The 19,450-nt window shown below is 43.8% G+C and overlaps 1 protein-coding gene across 5 annotated transcripts in view; it reads left to right on the top strand.

Moving 5' to 3' along the window:
* The window catches only part of ANKRD29 (ankyrin repeat domain 29), a 61,534-nt gene that overhangs the window by 32,788 nt on the left and 9,296 nt on the right, over positions 1–19,450 (top strand). For 4 of the 5 annotated variants that reach the window (XR_009759166.1, XM_061597104.1, XM_061597093.1 and 1 more), the window contains 5 exons: positions 4,484–4,582; positions 7,783–7,881; positions 12,552–12,650; positions 14,989–15,084; positions 15,469–15,567. Coding sequence is in view for 4 of the 5 variants with exons in the window: in XM_061597104.1 (XP_061453088.1) it covers positions 4,484–4,582; positions 7,783–7,881; positions 12,552–12,650; positions 14,989–15,084; positions 15,469–15,567 (492 nt within the window). In the remaining variant the exon portion in view is untranslated. The remainder of the gene's footprint in view (positions 1–4,483; positions 4,583–7,782; positions 7,882–12,551; positions 12,651–14,988; positions 15,085–15,468; positions 15,568–19,450) is intronic. The other variant, XM_061597117.1, reaches the window with a different exon arrangement.

Raw genomic sequence — 19,450 nt, 5'->3', positions numbered from 1 at the left:
ATGATTATTTTCCCAGGACATAGCTCCTTCCCCACCCTCTTTTTTGTGTGTCCAAGTGCTCATGTAGGATGAATCAGGGCAAAGGGACATGGAGTCACTTGTAGTGATATGCTGACAAATTTGAAAAATCAAAAGAGGAAGTAGTGAAGAAAGCTGCACTGTGAGGTTCCCATTATGAAAATCTGGTAACCATTGGATTGCTTTTAGTGCACCTCAAAAATATAGGAGATAACCATAACGTTTTATGGACTATGTTCTGCAATGTACATGGTTTGAAATGATAACCAACATTGACATGAGGTTGCCAGCTCCATCTTTTTTTAAATGCAAGTCTGCTGCAGTCAGAGGTTGGGAGCCCTATTTATTTATTAAATTTATATTGCATCCGTCCTCCCAGAAGGAGCCCGGGGAGTGTTCTGGTGAGGGATGCTGAATGGAGCTATTCTATCAGCAATGCCAAGAGACCAGCTCTCGTTAGCTTTCCCTCAACTACCATCTGGGCAGCAGCAATTCCACCAGGCTGCTGCAGAGAGAGAGAAGGTAAGCAGGGCTGGTGTCGTGGCTGCAAGCTCATAGGCAGAGGAGGGGCTGCCGGACTCCAGGGCTGCTGGGGAACCAAATGGGGAACTGGAGCAGTGTGCTGATGCTGGTGGTGTTTCAGAGCTAGCATAGCCCAAGGCTGGTGGTTAGGAGTCCACAGGATGGTCCAGAGCTTGGAGAGCCTGAGCTGGGACTGTCACATATGTTGTCCGTTCAGCCTGATGCTTCAGAGGACTCAAGTACTTCCTGTGTTACTACACCTATCTACTGATGCTGGGAACATGCCAGAAAGGTAACTTAATTTTATTGTATTTATTTATGGATCACCTTTAACATAAGGCTCAAGGCGATTTACACATGGGAGGAAGGGCGGGATATGAATTTAATAAATATAATAAAAATAGCTAACAATAGGTTTAAGAACTACAGGTTGTTTCCAGTTAAGTTTTACTCAGAGTAGACCCACTGAAATTAATGGATGTCAGTAATTTCAGTGGGTCTAGTATGCTGAATAGAACTAGCGCTGGGTATGATTCAGTACAAATAAATACCTTTTAAAAATCCATCCAGCTGTGATTGTCTGCAGACGAGGGGATTGGCCCTTTAAGAACCATAGTCTTTAGGTCAAGGAAAAGGAACCTGAGTAAACTGGACTGGATACGTAAGACCTCAGTTCACCTTTGTGGGAGCAAGTGGCTCACTTGTGCTATCTGTTGCCTGCCCCTGTGGAAATCTAGCATACATTTAGACTTACGGCTCTGATCCTCCCCTGCAGGGGCGCTAGACAGATTAAGGTGGTCCACCCCCAGAGACTAATGGAATCCACTGGATTCCTGAATGCCCTGGGGGAGTTCCCAGTAGATAGAGCAGTGACCCTGTTGAAGCCCTTGTCACGCTGTGGAATAGCGAAGCACATTGGGCTCTTAACATGGTTGCCCCTTAGTGCCCTCTTCAGCATTGTGGAGCCTGGTTTGCACCTTGGTACACCAGTGAACTAAGGGCAATGAAACAGGCTGGACGACGGCTAGAGCGCAAGTGGTGAAAGACATGCTGTGAAGCTGATCAGGCATGAATGAAACATCATCGTGCCTACTGTGTGGTGGTGAGGGTGGTGAAGAAGGCCCATTTTTCTGCCACCATCGTATCCTCAAGTAGCCGTCCAGTGGAGCTTTTCCATATTGTCAGGGGACTATTGAAACAAATCCAAGAAATGGTATTTGACCCTTCAGAGGCCCACTGTGAATTGTTGGCAAGGCACTTTGAGGGTAAAGTTGCTCACCTCCGTAGCAAGCTTGATGCCCCATCCACATCTACTGTACTCCCCAGTGAGGTGTTCAGTGCAATGTCTGCTGCAACTTCTTGGAACTGGTTTCAGTTGACGTGGCCTGATGATGTGGACAAGGTGCTTGTGATGATGCTTCGTCCTCTCTGCGCTTGCCCTTCTTGGCTTATTAAAGCTTCCTGAGGGGGTTTGACCAAGTGGATCCAGGTCAACGCATCATTGCTGGAGGGAGTGGTTCCAGCTGCCCTAAAAGAGGCTGTGATGCAGCCATTCCTGAAAAAGCCCATCCTGGACCCACTGGTTTATGACAACTACCACTCGGTCGCAAATACCTCCTTCTTAGGGAAGGTGATTGAGAGGGTTATGGCGCAGCAATTGCAAGTAGTCTTGGATGAAACAGATTATCTTGACCCATTCCAGTCTGGGTTCAGGCCTGGTTATGGGACTGAATCGTCCTTTGTCGCCCTGATGGATGACCTTTATTGGGAGAAGGACAGGAGGAGTGCGACCGCCTTATTTTGCTTGATCTTGGCAGCTTTTGATACCATTGACCATGGTATCCTTCTGAGCTGACTTAGTGAGATGGGTATCGGAGGCACTGTTTTACAGTGGTTCTGATCCTATCTCCAGGGTCATTTTCAGAGAATAGCATTGGGTTATTATCTTTTGGTCCCCTGGCAGTTGTGCTGTGGGGTGCTGCAGTGTACCATCTTGTCCCCCATGCTGTTTAATATCTATATGAATCCCTTGGGAGCAGTCATCAGGAGATTTGGGGTGAGGTGTCAGCAGTATGCTGATGATACCCAGTTCTATTTCTCTGTAACTTCTGAATCAGGAGAGGCCATGCAAGCAGGGCCGGCTCCAGGAATGTGGGGGCCCTTGGGCGTTAGCTTGCCCCGGGCCCCTATGCTTCCCTTCCGCGATCCTGGGGATTGCAAGATGAGCTTCCGAACTGCCTTCCATCCCCAGCGCTTCACCTACCCTTCTCTGCTGTTCACGCAGGGTTGCCATCAATAAAGATGGCGGCCGAGGTTTCCGTAAGGGACTGAAGCCTTTGCCGCCATCTTGGTAAATGGCACGGGGGATGGCGGCAAAGGCTCAGAAGCTCGTTTTGCGATCCGCGGGATCGCAGAAGTGGAGCGGAGGGCCCCTCCAGGGGCTCCTAGAGCTGCAGGGCCCTCGGGCCAGTGCCCAACCTGGCCGCCCTTTGGAACCAGCCCTGCATGCAAGCCCTGGACTGGTGCCTGGACTTGGTGGTGGGCTGGATGAGGGCCAGTAAACTGAGTCTGAATCCCAGCAAGACAGAGGCGCTGTGAGTTGGTGGTTCCCAAGGTTGGCTAATTGGTCAGTTGCCTGCTTTAGATGGGGTCGTATTCCCTCTGAATGCACCAAACAAAACAAATTGGGATCCAGTGCTCATGATTTTGTGAAAGTTTTGGGGAGATTATTATTGTTGTCGTTTGTTGTTGTTATGGTTTATTTCTATCCCACCTTTTGGCCAAAAGGTCCTCAAGGCAGCTTATAAAAAACAAACACAAATATAGAAATGCATACCAATAAAAACAGTACAATTTACAAAAATTAAATAACAAGGTAATAACATTATTAAAAAGCAACAACAGCAACTTTCAATGAAAATACAATAACAAATCACTTTCCTAACACTTTCCTAATAAATTCCTAACAATGAGACAATGTCTACTAGTTCTTATATCAAAACATGTTGACATCAAAACATAATACCATTGAGGTCTTCTGCTGGTACTGCATCGGCCAGTCCTAATACAGGAAAAGGAGCAGGAGCAGTCCAGCTTTTTGCCAACATAGACAATGTCCATAGTAAGCAGTACTTCAACTTGATGACGGGGATGAAGCAGTCGACGTTCCGGCTGTTGTAGGTCATTGCAAAGGTTGAAATGACGGGTTCAGAAAGAAAGGAGAGGAAAGAAGTAGAAGCCTGGTTGGCGTAGATGGATCTGCCTGCCGGGGAGGCCCTGGCGCCGGAGCTCATATCTTCAGAGAGTTGGTATGGGCCGGGTTGGACGATGAGAGGCCCAGTGGGGAGGGCGGCAGCAAAAAAAGGATGCATTTCTAACCTGCCTTGCACCAACTTTGTCTTCCTCGTTCATTGTAGTCCTGTTCCTTCTCTGTAACAAAGCTCCTAGATCCTAAGCTTTATCAACAATTGTAATTAAGAAGTAATATTATAGCCAGTAGCTGGTCATGCCTTTCCTAGGGCCTTCCAAGGCCATGAAGGTCCAAGAAGAAGAAAGCCAAGTTTCTGCTGGAAGAAATAAAAGCGAGTGAGGCACAGCTTCCCTCTTTAAAGAGACCTCTGGATATCAAATCCACGTATGGAAAATACTGTGCAAAACCACAGATTGCAGTCGTGTACAAGTCGTGTATCATGTGGACAAGATCTCAAAAACAGGCTTGCTTCCTAATTTATAAAGTTCACAAAGGTCCAGCATGTTAAGTAATTGAGTGTGTATGTTTACTAGGGGTGGGGATGCTGTTTGCATAGATGGACTTTTTCCCATTTACTGTGATCTAAATGTTAAGGAGTGTTCAGCAGTTGGCGGCTGTTCTGCAGCCTTAGCCTTTCCCCCTTCATTTTTGCCCATTTTGTGCTTTCTTTCCCCCTCCCCCTCCCTTTTCCAGGATGGAGGCACTGCTCTGCTAGCTGCATGTCAGTATGGGCACATGACAGTGGTGGAAACATTGCTGAAGCACGGTGCCAACATTCACGATCAGCTTTATGTGAGTTTATGTTCAATGATTCTGATCCGCCTATTTCCCTGAAAGGTGGAAAGTTTAAGGAAACCTTTCCAGGATTCTCTCCCTCTTTTTCCCCCCTTTTAATGAGAAAGCAAAGTGCTAGATCTGGAGTTTTTGTGCTAGTTTATGATTTGGAAAGAGTAGGTGGAAAATATAAAGGCAGGCTAGTACACCATCTCTTTTTTATGCTTAGGGCCATTACACAGAATAAGAAGGCAAATTTCTGGACTGTACCACTCTGAGGTTGCACATGGGAGTTAGGAACATAGGAAGCTGCCTTAAGTGAAGTCAAACCATTGGTCCACCTAGCTCAGCATTGTCTACACTGACTGGCAGTGGCTCTCCAGGGTTCCAGCCAGCTGAATACTCAGCTATGCAGTTGTGCTGGAATCTAAAAAAGAACTGTGATAATAAACCAGCATGGTCAACATGGGATTATATGGGAATACAGCAGTTTAGGATGAGCATCATCTGGACCCTCAAGAATAAATGAGTGTTGTAAATACTAGTGAAAAAGGATATCTTGGGAGTACTGCAAGACTGCAGAGCTGATTTTGGTTACAGCCTTTGAAGCTGAGAGAGCCCGTCTTCTGTAATGTGTGAATGTGGTATCTAATGTTTCCAACTTTTCTTCTGGTACAGGGCTTCTATGCCCTTAGCAGTTGTGTAACAAGCAGAACATCAGCTGAAGCTTGTGCCATCATGCAGCAATGGTGAAAAGTTGCATCTGCTGAAATTCACTCTTAACACACAGTAGTTAAAGCCAGAGGGGACCCTGCCAGGAGACAAGGTGTCTGGAAATAATTGTACTGTATCGGAGACCTCTAGGGAGGAACACATGTATTCCTGGATGTTTCTAAGCAATCTTGTGCATGTGCTTTGTGCTCTTTCCCCTTCTCCTTGGCTTTTTATCCCCTCATTCAACATCAGCTCAAAATACCCTTTGTCCTATTTTCCTTATCCTTTCAACAATTATTTTCTTGCCATATTCACACTCGCCCTTTATTGTACATACTTTGTAAGCATTCATTTAAACAAGTGGGACCTGCCACAAAATGTTTCAGCGTGGAGAGCTTCTGTCCAGGACTCTGAACACTTCGTTCCATTCCCCTACCCATTCCCCAGTTTTCTATTCCCCACCCCCTGCCTCTACCACAAAACATTCAACCAGCACGCTATCCCTGCTGAGCATGCTCTGTCTTGGGAGTCCTGCTTGAGAGTTTTTTCCTAAAGGATTTTTTTTGTACTTCTGGGGTTCCTCTGAGCCTGCTGTATGTAGATGGTGTCAGTTTGGCTACATATGGACCAATATATGCTATTGTATATATTGGGCATTGCCAGCCTATCGCCCATGGGCACCATAGTGCCTGTGACAGCCTTCAGTGGTGCCTCCAGCAGGCATCCCAGAATCTAAGCTTTCATTTTTTGAAGTCTCTAGTCCTCCTAGAAGGAAATGTATGGAGCAGAACATGCAGGTACCCTTCTAAGCAATTTCTGTGAAATGAGCCAGCCTGGCTGTTCCTGTCTGTCGTTAGTCAATGAGTTAAAAAAAAGAGAGAGCTGTGACTGATAATTGAGTTGTTTGGACACCAGGCAACAGGAATTCCTGGAATCCTAAAGTGCTGCTGTTTTGCCCTCCCTTTTAGAGCACTTTTCCTCCTTCTGTGTCTTTTTCTAGTCCTTGGAATCTAAATAGTTTGCACTTCTTTTTTCCCTAACAATCAGGATGCATCTGTCCTGTGCTGGGTTCACTTGAGATCAGGTAGTACCTAGAAATGGTTTTCTGCAAATACTACTAAATAAGTATGGGTGAATATTAAAGAATCCCCCCCCTCCAAAAGGCATATGTGAAAACTTGCAAAGAGGCTAAGGTATGTCTCCTACTTTGCAGGAGCGAAATACCAGGGACTCATTAAGAATTTACTGTATAGTTAACTTACAGTACAACGATATGCCTGTCTATTCAGATGTTTAATGGGCCATACTTCCAGGTAGGTGGGTACAGGATGGCATTCTACGCTTTGGTTTAGGGTTGTCATTGGGGAAAACAGGGTTCATGTTCCAGGTCAAGCCTTTTCTATTATGGAAATATAATTATGACAAAAGTTTCACCATGACTACTCTCCAATTTTGTGTTATGCCATGTTCCCCATGGCACCCATTTTGTGACTGGTACCCACAGCATTCTTAAAATTTGAAATGTGCCCTGTGGTCCCAAAAGGATGGTGACCCCTGGTGCATAAGATGGTTTGTGTGATATGTATTCAGTGTCAATATTGACATCTTGGGTGCTTCACTTTTTAAAGTAATTTATATCCGATTATGGGCTCTGTAAAGATGCTGCTAGATTAGGGAAAAAATGGCCCTGATCCAGTTCTAAAGTCTCATTAGTTGTATGCAACAACTAGTGAAGTCCCATTGATTTCGATGGCAGAGCTAAGTACATGTGACTTGATCATTTGTTGTTGTTTTTAATCCTGATCTAAAACTGTTAGATTATTAATATATACCAGCTCCAAGAACCTCAAGGCAGTGTACATGGTCTTCTTCTATCCTCACAACAACCCTGTGAGGAACATTTGGCTGAGAGAGAAGAGTGACTTGCTACATCTCACTCAATGAGCTTCACGACCAAGTGCAGATTTGAACCTGGGTCTTCCCACTCTTAATGACAACACCACATCGGCCCTGAAACCTTTGGTAGAGAAGCTGAAAAATATTGTGGGATATCCAGGTCTTTATTTAATCAACGCTTGATAGCTATTAAATGTGTTTAATGCACTTTAAAGCAATAATTAAAAGGAAGTTGCACTAAACACAAGAACCTGATCAGTTTCTTTTGCAAGACGTCGCTCAGCAAGAGCTCACAAAAGGTTTCTGATAGGTAGACTTCCACAAGAGGCTGACTTTAAATATGCATTTGGTGGAACCATTACTCAAATTTTATAACTTAATCTTTAAATTGATTACATGAAAGGTTTGAAGCAGAGCAAGCTTGCATTTTGCTTTTATCAGTGCTGCAGAAGTTTATTGATAGTTGTGGAAAAGATACTTAAGTATAAACATTCTTGCTATGCTTGTGGGACTAATGGAAGAAATGAAGAGTTGAATGGTCCTGTTAAGAATGTTTTTCACTAGCTTAAAAGCTAATTAAATTATTTTTATTTTATTTTTTTACCCAGGATGGAGCTACTGCCCTTTTCCTGGCTGCCCAGGGAGGCTACCTGGATTTAATTCGGTTATTACTATCTTCAGGAGCAAAGGTGAACCAGCCAAGGCAGGTAATGTTAAACACTGTTAAGACATAATGTTTTAGTTACCCTCCCTTACTTGTTTTTTTAAATAATATTGCCTAGATTTTCCATTCTACTACATGCTAAGAAGATTAGTCAAACATGTCCTGGTACTCCCTCGACATTCCAATGATTGGTGTGCCTTTGATAACAGAAGTTAATCTTTGATACAAATTTGGATTCTTGTGACTTAACATTGGATTCTTTTTGCAGACTGCCAAAGTTGTAGCTTAACTTCATCTAATATTTGGAATCTTTACTTATACATCCTTATTTAAATTATCAATATCTCCTAGAATCTGTCCCATAAACTGCCCCACCAACCTCAGTTTGTCCTCAGCCACTCCCCACCTTCTTACTACTAGTCCAGAGTGTGGCGTTGCTTATCAGCTGCCTTCTCCTTAGTCTCTGTTGCCCTTATAGAACTCAGCAGGGAGGAGGATGGAGACAAAACTAAAATTAGTTGGCTCTGGCTCCACCTACTACTGGGCTCCCTGCCTTCCACTCTACCAGTCCCAATGGACAAGAGCTACCTTGAGTAATAGTAAACACACAAATACACCTTAAGTCCAGTGCCACCTACTGACAAAACTATATAATTACAACCATTGATACCAGATTTTATTTCCACATGAGCCAGAGCAAGGTGTAATTGTAGGAAAGTGCAAATTCTGGGCAAGTTCCTTAACCAGGTTCCTTAACCATTCACTCCCACAGATCTCAATACCAAGGATGAATTCAGATGACCTGACTAGATCTCCTAGTCCTACTGACTGGCTTCTTGTGGTATTCCCAGGCACACAAAGCCATAATAAACTATAGGATCTAAAAATCATGATAACATTCTGTGTTTCTGTATTCCTATAACATAAGATGAACCCTGCTAGTTCAGGCCAAAGGGCATCTAGTCCAGCATCCTATTCTCACAGTGATCAATGAGATGCCAATGGGAAACCCAGAAGTAGGACCTGAGCTCAACAGCAGTCTTCCCACTTGCGATTCCCAGCAACTGGTATTTATTGCTTCCCACAGTGGAGGTAGAAAAAAGCCATTGTGGCTAGTAACCACCGATAGCCTTACCCTGCACTGATTTGTCTATCCTCTTTTAAAGCTATACCACTACCTCTAGTGGAAGTGAATTCTGTAGCTTTAACTATGCATGATGTGAATAAAATATTTCTGTTGTCAGTCCTCAATCTTCCAACATTCAGCTTTATTTTTTTCTGGTCCTTTTCTGAACCCCTTTCCAGCTCTACAATATCCTTTTTGAAATGAGGTGACCAGAACTGTACACAATATTCTTTGTCTTGTTCCTTATGTGTTTTTGGTGTGGGTCTTGAATATCGCCTGTATCCTTATTCCTGACTCATACTCTTTTCACTCTATACTTCTGGCTTTGTATTGGCCTATCCACAGGGTTTCAGATGCTCCTAACAAAAAGAAAAATTGTATATAATGGATCCTTGTAATTGGATACTAGCACCTTGATAAGCAGGGCACAAAGCTAACTGTTTCACAGTACTCATTCCCAGTTGGCAGATCTTGACTCAACAGGCTTATGGCCTGAACTGACAGGTTTACCAAAGTTGATAGTTGTATAAGGCTACCAGTTCTAGAAAATATTGACACCTTGTGATACTGGACATAAATACCTGTCTTGGTTTTCTTAGCTGTTAGCTTCCAGAACATGAGACAAGATAATAAATAGTGCACCCCATACATGTCTACTCAGTGAGACTTACTCCTGGGTAAATGTGTATAACACTGCAGCCTAAATGCCTTGCTCAGTTCCTACTAGGTCCATGAGATCCTTTGCATTTTTATTTGTATTAATATTTTTCAGTTGAATCATTGAATAGATCCAGATATAAGCACTTCAAGCTTTTTAGTACTGTGTTGGACTATGACCTGGGAGACCAGGGTTTGAATCCCCACATAGCCATGAAGCTCACAGGGTGACCTTGGGCCAGTCACTGCCTCTCAGCCTCATGAAAACCCTATTCATAGGGTCGCCATAAGTTGGAATAGACTTAAAGGCAGTACATTTACATTTTATTTGTTATTTAAGAACCCATAGTGTCAACTTCCAGCATATATAAGCAAACGCACCACAAAATTTAGCTGCTGGAATAGCAGCAGCAGCAACTAGTAGACAATAAAGAACAATTTACTTTTTGCAGTACAAAATTTTGTATTTGCATCCTGTGTAAGCTACAAGTATAAAGATGCTAACTTCTTATCTGAGCAGAATTATGGATTCTAAGGTTAAAAAAACTATTCGGTTTAAAAGAAGGCCTGATGTTTTTACAGATTGACTTGGGCATCAAAAAGCATGGAAACTGTAAATAACAGCTACTGCTATATCTTTAAACAACAGAGTTCTACTGCTGTCTTGTAAATTGTATTCATTTACAACTTAAAGTGCAATCTTTACTTCCCCACACTGATGGCTGGTGATGGTGGTGGTTAGGATTGTCTCTTTGAAGTCATTTCTTTGGAGAGGGGCACAGTGGGTTGGAGGAAGGTCTGTGTGACACCCTCCCCTGGTTCTCCCTGTCAGGTTCCCACCTGCTTGTGGCTACTGCCTTTCACTAGGCACCACCAGGGATACCACCAGTCCGGACCGTCCTTTATATGGTTTTTCACTCCGCTCTAGCACAGATCTCACTAGATACCCCTGCTAGGCAGCACCACCAGTTACGTCCTATAACCAATACTCCCAGAGACTTTGCCTGAGTCTCTCTCTAGCTGGTTACTTTTGTGACTGCGTGCTTATGCTGTTCCCAACCGCCTTGTATCTTTATAGATAACGCATACAACTCTGGGTTGCTCTGGATACTTGAATTGTTATTATTCCTCCCTTCACCGCTGCCACCATTAGATACTGTTTCTGTTCAGCCTTGGTAATTACCTTGCCCTCCCTTCTGGTATGTATATCCCCCAGCCAAGGATCAGGCCTTTGGTAAACCAAATAAGTATTTATTAAATATCAGAAATAACAAGATTAGTTTTAGAATGTTTCACAAGCGTATGGTTTCATCTATTCCTGTTTTGTACTTGACTTATTATTAATCAGAACTCCAACTCCCTCTTTCTCCACACTCCCAACATCCACCACCAAACACCTTCTTCTCCACCCTACTAACATCCACCTCCAAACACCTTCTTCTCCACCCTACTAACATCCATCCACCAAACACCTTCTTCTCCACCCTACTAACATCCACCCAGATTCAACTGTCATTCTTCCATTTATACTCCCAGCCATTCAAACGCTCAGCCAATCATCCATCATTCTACTGCTCATGTACTCCCCCCTCCTCTTTCACTCCACTTACCATATGTCTTCTATATAAACAGCACTTACCATATTTACCCTACAAGCAAGAACATCACAGTCTGCTGTGGCAAAAAAGGTAAAGGTGTCCCTGCACTTATAGTGCGAGTTGTTTCTGACTCTTAGGGTGACGTCTTGCGACGTTTACCAGGCAGACCGTATATATGGGGTGGGATTGCCAGTTCCTTCCCCGGCCTTTCTTTACCCCCCAGCGTATGCCGGGTACTCATTTTACCGACCACGGATGGATGGAAAGCTGAGTGGACCTCGACCCCTTTTACCAGAGATTTGACTTCCTCCTTCTGTTGGAATCGAACTCCGGCCGTGAGCAGAGCTTCGGTTGTGTTACTGCCGCTTACCACTCTGTGCCACGGAGGGCAGAGACACCAAATTTGCCCAGCTGGCTAGGAAAGCCCTGAAGCAGGACAGGGCACTAGTGGCTTTTGGATCCAAGACCCATGATCCTTAGGCTTTTCAGCTACAGAGCTGGCATAGCAAAAAATAACCAAAACCAAACCACACTCCACCTTCCTCCCTGCGGCTCCCCAGCCAGAGTTAGGTTGGCTCCATATACCCACATTTCTCTTAGGTTTTTCAGTCCCAGTCCTTATTCTCCCCCCATCCCATCCAGTTGTGCTATTTGTTTTTTAAAATAAAAATAATGCCCCAGGGAGCTACTTTTAATACCCATATCTTTTCCCTGGCAGGAAGACAAGCAGATTTGTGGTGTGATTTTATTTCCCCCTGCAGAAAATGGCACCAGGAAAGAGTTGAGTTTTTCTCTGCCCTGTTTTTCCACATCAGCACTGCTAGCAATTGCATTATTTTATTTATTTTTAAGAGTCTCCGAAAAGAACACAGAATTACACATAATGCCCTGATAATAAACAAAACAGACCACTGGTCTTTAGTTATTAGTATTCCTCTTTAAGCTGCATTAGAGAGCCAGTACGTTCTGCTTATTAAGCTTTCATATAGCATCTGGTAAGAATTAAGGCATTTCAAAGAGAGGAAAATATGATGTTTGTCATGCAGAGTAATGTTTTCATTTTATTAATGCAATGAACATTGTATCTCCATAGTACAAACTTATTCAGCCACAAGGACATGCTGAAATATATATATTCTGCTTGCATTCCCTGAACGCTGAGCTGAACACTGTGTCCCTTCTCCTTGAGGGAAAAGAATTCCTTCAAGGATTCAAGTTCATTTTGTCCTTGCACTCCAGCCAGAATCTTGTGGTGAGCTGCCAGAGCTGTTTAGTGAGTTAGCTGTTTCAAACTGATCAATCCTGTTGTCTCTTACTTTTTTCCCCTTAAAGGATGGGATAGCTCCATTGTGGATAGCTTCTCAGATGGGCCATAGTGAAGTTGTGCGCGTGATGCTGCTCCGAGGAGCAGATCGAGATGCTGCAAGGAATGTGAGTAACTACTTTTAGTTTTCAGGCCTTTATGTTGGAAGAAAATGAGTCAACAAGGTTATAATAATGCAGTGAACAGGGATGGGGAATCTATGGCCCTCCAGATGTTGTTAGACTCAACCTCCCATTAGCCCCAGCCAGCATGGCCGACGGTAAGAGATGATGGGAGCTGGAGTACATCAACTTCTGCAGAGCCACAGATTCCCCACCCATGTTTGAGAACATATCCTTGGTGTGCTTTAGTAGTCTGCATTACAGAATAGGTTAGCTAGCATCCCTCTCAAGTATCTCTCATTGTTAGGGGCATCTGTGAGAGTCTGGCTTCTTCTGCTTCCAGTTTGGGGTGCTGTGTGCAACTAGAGTAACAGGAAACATACTCCCCCCCAAGTCCCTTTCGTGTGGAACATCTTAGTGATGAAAGTGTAAATTGAATAGTCAGCACATGTCTGCAAAAGGTCTCTGTCATTGTCAGCCATGTAGTTAAGAAAGCTGTGGTATATCGATGGTGACTCAGATGTACTTTACAAGTGCTCAGAGCCACTTGGTTATTAGTTATTTCTTAATATCTTACACAATATGGCCTTGACATTAAAAACAAGTCTGTGGGCTGATGCTTGATAATTTTGGAGGCTCAGTTTAAAATCAAGGATAAAGGCCTGGATCTAAAGAACCACATAACATGTTTCTTGAGTAGGAGCCCTCCCTGGTACCTGATGGTTCTCATTATGAGGGTCTGCTGTTCAGAGTAAAACAAAATCCCACTGGACATGCATGCACAGAATAGATTAAGATTGTATTTGTTTAAGTAGATCATCAATCTACTAAACTCTGGGCTTTTGAGTCTTACAGTCATTTATCAGTTCAAGGCTAAAATAAAATAAAACAGATCAGAGCTTGTTTTTAATATCCAGGCCTCATGGTTATCACCTGTTTGCTCTGAGAAGAATAGAATGCTACCATCAGACTTCATTAACTAGATCACACTTTGTTTGGTCTCGTCAGGGAAATGCCAGAGGACCATTTCACGCGTTATGTAAACCCAGGTTTGCCACCAAGCATACACTCACTAGAGAGCTGCTGCTAACATGGTTTGATGAAGAATGTACCTATTTGGTGCACACTTTTGTGGCATTCACATTTTACATTTTACTCTGCGAAACTGTCAGCTGTACATCTATAAATATAATGGGTACAGTATTCCTTACGCAGTGGTGACTGGTGTCATGGTGGTGGAGAGCTGTGGAGGTCCTCTCCCAACACCAGCGTTCCTACAGCTTACCTGTATGAGGCAGGGTAATGGCGAGACTGGGGCTATGTAGACACACCAGTGAGAACACTGGATTGGCTCGCCTGGTGCGTCAGCAGAGCACCAACCTCGCTACTGCCTCCCCCACATTTGTCCAGATAAGCTGTAGCACTGCTGATGTCAAGAGAGTAGCTCTGCCCCGCCACACTGGCCACTACTGTCTTTAGGGCTCAGGTTTTGAGTCTTCTTCAGTGCAGTCCTATACACGTCTAAGCAGGCCCAGCGCCATGAAGAGGGGTGGCAGCGGCTCTCCCGCCCTCTGCTCACCCACTCACTTTATTTTTATTTTGCTGCTTAAGTGGAGGCGAGGCCTTCCACCATGGCTCTTCCTCAGGTCAAGGTCCTTTCTCAGGGTAAATCATTCTGGGCAGGGTGCCTGTGAGACTGCCTGTGTCACTGCCATGGTTTGCTGTGGCTAAACATGAAGTCTGAAATTAAAGGGAAAAGTTACAGTAACTTTCTCAATAATTTTAGCCAGTAAACCGCAGCAGTAGCACAGGCAGTCTCATGGCCAGCCCTCCCAGAATTCTTTGCTCTAAAGAAAGATCCCCTTGGACCTTCCTATAGTCAAGAAAAGAAGAGATGGAATTTTTCCAGGCATTTGGGCAGAAGCAGAAGGCAAACCCCAGCCCCAAGTGTGAATTTGCCAGTTCACCGCCACTCACCCTTATCGCTTGAGTGTCTTGGAAGTAAGCCTTATCGAGTGCAATAGGACATACTCCCAGATAAATGACTCTAGGATTGCAGATTTAGGCATATATACATTCGTATAAATTAACAAAAAATAGCTATGACCTTTGCAAAGGTTCAGGGAGAAGATGAAGTAGTAGTATGGATGTAATAAATGCAGTGCTTCTGGGCAGATGCTACATACTGTCAGGACACACATGCAGGTTATATGGGGGAAATAACTTCTAAACGGATATAATGAATGGGAGGCTCCTTCACTTATGAATTCTAGACAAGGACAGATATAAAAAGGACAAATTGATCCTCCTCAATTCATTTTTCTTCTCTTTCTTTCTGTTGAAGGATGGCACAACTGCTTTACTTAAAGCTGCAAACAAAGGATATAGTGATGTTATAGAGGAATTGCTTAAGTTCTCCCCTGCACTTGGCTTATTGAAGGCAAGTACTGAGAAAAATATTTGGGATGCTCAGAACCATAATTCACTTGGATACTGTAGAAGCACACACTAATTTCTTTGAGGCTTTCACAGAAGATCATCCGATTTCTCTCAAAAATCCTAAGTTACTTCAAGTATATGCCTAGTTTAGTCTGATGCTAGAGCTTTTAATGAAGGCCAGAATTGGGTCCTGGGTCTTTCCTCTCTTACATATGTCTTGTAACAAAGCCAGGAGGGTTTAAGTCTTCTTACGTCCATCCCTCTTTTGGAAACTGATGAGAAAGACCGTCGCACTGGAAGCCTTCCTGCATTGCTGTTAGAGATCTGACTTTTACAATAATAATTGTTGTCTGCATATGGATGTATTTGTTTTTGTATATCCTAGAATGGGACATCAGCTCTCCATGCAGCTGTTCTTGGTGGCAACATTAGAGCAGTAGCACTACTCCTGGAAGCAGGAGCAGATCCGTTCCTTAGAAATAAGGTAGTGTACTTCTGTTTTAAACTTGTGAAACCTTTGCAAAGGAAATTTTCAGTCCCTGAATGAATCTCTTCATAAAAAAATCTTTATAAATTTTAGTCTGAGGTCTTATATTAGGAACAAAACAGAGAATAAATTCTCCATGTCATGCATTCCCATTAGAGGGCAGCAAAACCCTTAGGAAAAATGAGTTGTATTAACCACTACTTTCAGAGGGGTAGATGTGTATGTAATCTGTTGCAGCAAAATCAACCATCTTCTGACACTTTTAAAAACTAACAAATTTGTTCTGGCATAAGCTTTTCTGGATGCTTCTCAATCATTATGAAATTGTATCCCACCCTTTCTAAATTTATTTAAGCTCCTACCTCAGTAATATACTAGAAACTGTAACCCTCCCTAATATTGCTAATCTATGTACATTTACTGGCATACTTTTCTTCCCAAGCAAAGCCCAAATTGAATTCATTATAAAACTAATTTAAATACTACTAAAGCCTGAATGTGAGCTTGAGTGTCAGCTGATCCTGCTCCCTTGAGTGCCAAAGACATAAATCATTATTATATATTTTATTATGTTTAATAGTCATTCATTGCTGTAGCATAGCATATGAAGGAATGGGGAACATGTGCTCCCCCCATGTGTTGCTGAACTCCAACTCCCACCATCTCTGACCATTAGCCATGCTGGCTGTGGAGCTGGTGGACATTAGGACTGGTAGGGCGGAAGGCAGGGAGCCCAACTACAGGTAGAGCCAATAGCTGATGGAGCCAGCTAATCCTAGACATGTCCCTATCCTTCTCTCTGTTGAGTTCTAGACAGGTAAGCCTGAGACTAAGGCAGAGGAGGAAGTAGACAACTAGTGCCACTCCTTAGACTGGTTATAAATGAGATAGGCAGGTGGTGACTAGCTGAAGGCATCTTGGTGGGGCACTGTCCCATTTGCCCTAATGGACCAGCCTCCACTGGGCTGATGGGAGATGACAACATCTGGATGTCCACAGGTTCCTCACCATATCACAGAACCTTGTTGACCTATTTTTTCCCAACATAAAGTCCCGAAACCTAAAGGCAGTTACTAAAACTCCTTGCAACTCTTCAGAGCAACATTATTCGCACTACCTTTTGTTGGTCTCAACTCTCAGCTTCCCTGACCATTAGCCAGGTCAACTGAGGCTGATGGGAGTTGGTATCCTAACAGCATTTGGAAAGCCGCAGGTTCACCATCCATGACAGAATTATTTGCATGTGGCATAGGGCACTTCATAGAAAACACTGACGCATAGACTTCTGTGGGCCAAACTATACATGATGATACAGGTTTTTAAAAAATGCAAATAGCAGGGGAGGGGCTGATAACTATGAGGATCACAGCAGGCAGGGGGGAATATTTTATGCCTTTTCTGAGGTTAACATTTGCATTGGGGAGAAATCCCCACTGGCACTAATGCCTGATTGTAACCCAGTAATTATCAGCCCCACCCCCAGTTGATGCAATCTGTATTTTAAAAAACTTGCATCATTAAATGCAAACAATATATAATTTGGCCCTGTGTTTCAGTGTGTTAAAGATACTGAAAAGTTGTGATTTGCTCCTATTTTTAGCAATGGAGTCTTCCCAGTAAATCATCTGTTTAAAAGGATTATCTTACCCACTCTCTGCTTCAGCCCCCTCTTAAAGACCTATTCGACTAATGTACTGCTTTTCCAATGCCTACCCATGTGGTCCTCTCTTCAAATAAAACATGCAGTTCCCAAGAGTATGGCCAGAGGGTGCATCAGCACCGGAGGCATGTGGCTCGTACAGTAGATATCATCCCACTTCTCTCCTGCCCCCTCCCCACTCTCCACATTCATTGAATATGTGAAGGTATTCAGTCCTACTGAATTCAGTTCTCCTGTTTTACCAAATGTGGTGAAGCCTACCATGGGGGTGAAATCTCACCACCATACTTGTGGTAGTGTACCCCTTTTTGGAGGAGTACTGCCTCAGTTTTATCACCTGTATTTGCCGTGTGAGTAAGACTAAATATACATCAACATAAACTAAATCGGGGGGGCTATGTAGTCTTCCAGATGTTGCTGAACTACAGCTCTCATCATCCCTGGCCATTGGCCATGTTGGCTAGGGTTGATGGTAACTATAATTTGCTAGATAGGGCTGGAGGACATTCCAGGTTAGGGATGGCTCCTCCTACTGGTTGTGATAGGCAGGGTCTAGAGAAACTTCTTAGTCTCCTCTCCAGGGGGAGGAGTCATCCCGCCCTCTAGACCCGCCCTGCCTGCAGCCTGTGAAGGTTGGGTCTTTTCTTCTCTGTGCTCAGATCTTCCTTTTACCTTTGTTTTTTGCTGTTTTTTCTGTTCTATCTGCTTTCAGTCGTTCTCCTCTCCTTAATGTTAGCTATTTCTCTCTTCTGTCTCTTTTTCTAGTTTCATGAGGCTATATTCCTACACATTGAAAAAGTTACATTTACCTCTGTGTTGTCAGGGTTTCAGTATACTGGATTATGGTATACACAGCTTCAGAAGAGCTCAGTTTTCTATACCATAGGTGTAACTTGGTTCCCAGGCTATGGTCTGAAGGCACATAAGGCCAGCTCCCTGCTGAAGCTAAGCAGGGTCAGGTCTGGTCAGTGCCTGGATGGGAGACCGCCTGGGAACCATATGTAAGCTGCCTTGGGTTTCATGAAAAGAAAGGGGGGGTATAAATGTAATAAATAAATAAATAACTTGGCTTGCACATAATGGTCCCTTCAACCTCAGAGGCTATTCTGCCTGAGCCTTGGCAGTTCAGTATTAATTAAAATGTATGTTTTCAACGAGAGCCAGTGTGGGGCAGTTGCTGGAGTGTTGGGCTACGACATGGGAGCCCATGGATCACATTCCCACACGGCCGTGGGGATCATAGGGTGACCTTGGGCCAGTCACTCCCTCTCAGCCTCAGAGGAAGAAAATGCTAAGCCACCTCTGAGTAGCGCTTACCACAGAAAGCCTATGAACACAACCAAAGGATTCATGGGGTCGCTATAAGTCGGAATCGGCTTGAAGGCAGTCCACTTACATTTATGTGTTAAATATAACATAAATTTCTTTATTCCTCTCTTTCACAGATAATCCTGGTTTGGTTTAATAGAATCAGGGAGCAGAAAATGCTTGTTTCTGTTTTGTCCAATCAAGAGGAAAAGCAGCCCCTCTCCTTCTACTCTTTTTATGTCCCTTTAAACAAAGTTTGATTATGGGGATGGTTGGCGCTGCACAGGTCTACATGACATTGCAAGTGTCTGCCAGCACAAACACGCGTGAGAAGCTGCATCTAGCTGCAGAAGCTTTTGCCTCAGAGTTTTGAATAAGGTCAAACCATTCTGACATATAAATAACAAACTTTACCAGTGTTCATTGGGCATGCTCTTTCTGACTTAATCGCAGGAGGGTGTCGGGCTATAATCTGATGGTTGAGGTTCGTCCCCCAGTCCTTTCAGTAGCTTCTGCTTCCAGTGCAGCAAAGGTGAGAATTCGGGTGTCCATTCCAGACATGGCTTAGAGGGAGCTACAGTGGTAGTTGTTTCTCTCCAATTAATGGAGTGTACGATGGACACCTTGGAGGCTGAGCGGATCGGATTGAGGGACAAGGATATATTATTGGCCTCACGTAAACAGTCTACCAATAGGGGTTTCTCTCCCACCTGGAGGGTGTTTTTGAGCTGGTGCTCAAAAATCTCAGTGGATCCGTTGTCCAGAAGCGTTCAGGCTTTCCTGGGTTTTTTACACTCAGGTTTGGACAAAGGGTTTAGTGCAGCTATCCTCATGTGCCGGGCAGCTTCCCTCAGTAGTATATTCTCTAGTCTGGGGGTTCCCTGTTGTCTTCAAACCGCTTGCTCTAAGCAT

The sequence above is a fragment of the Rhineura floridana genome, chromosome 1 (assembly GCF_030035675.1).
Source record: "Rhineura floridana isolate rRhiFlo1 chromosome 1, rRhiFlo1.hap2, whole genome shotgun sequence".
Taxonomy (NCBI): Eukaryota; Metazoa; Chordata; class Lepidosauria; order Squamata; family Rhineuridae; genus Rhineura; species Rhineura floridana.
The sequence above is the reverse complement of the archived record's forward strand: the minus strand, read 5'-3'. Positions and strand labels throughout refer to the sequence as shown.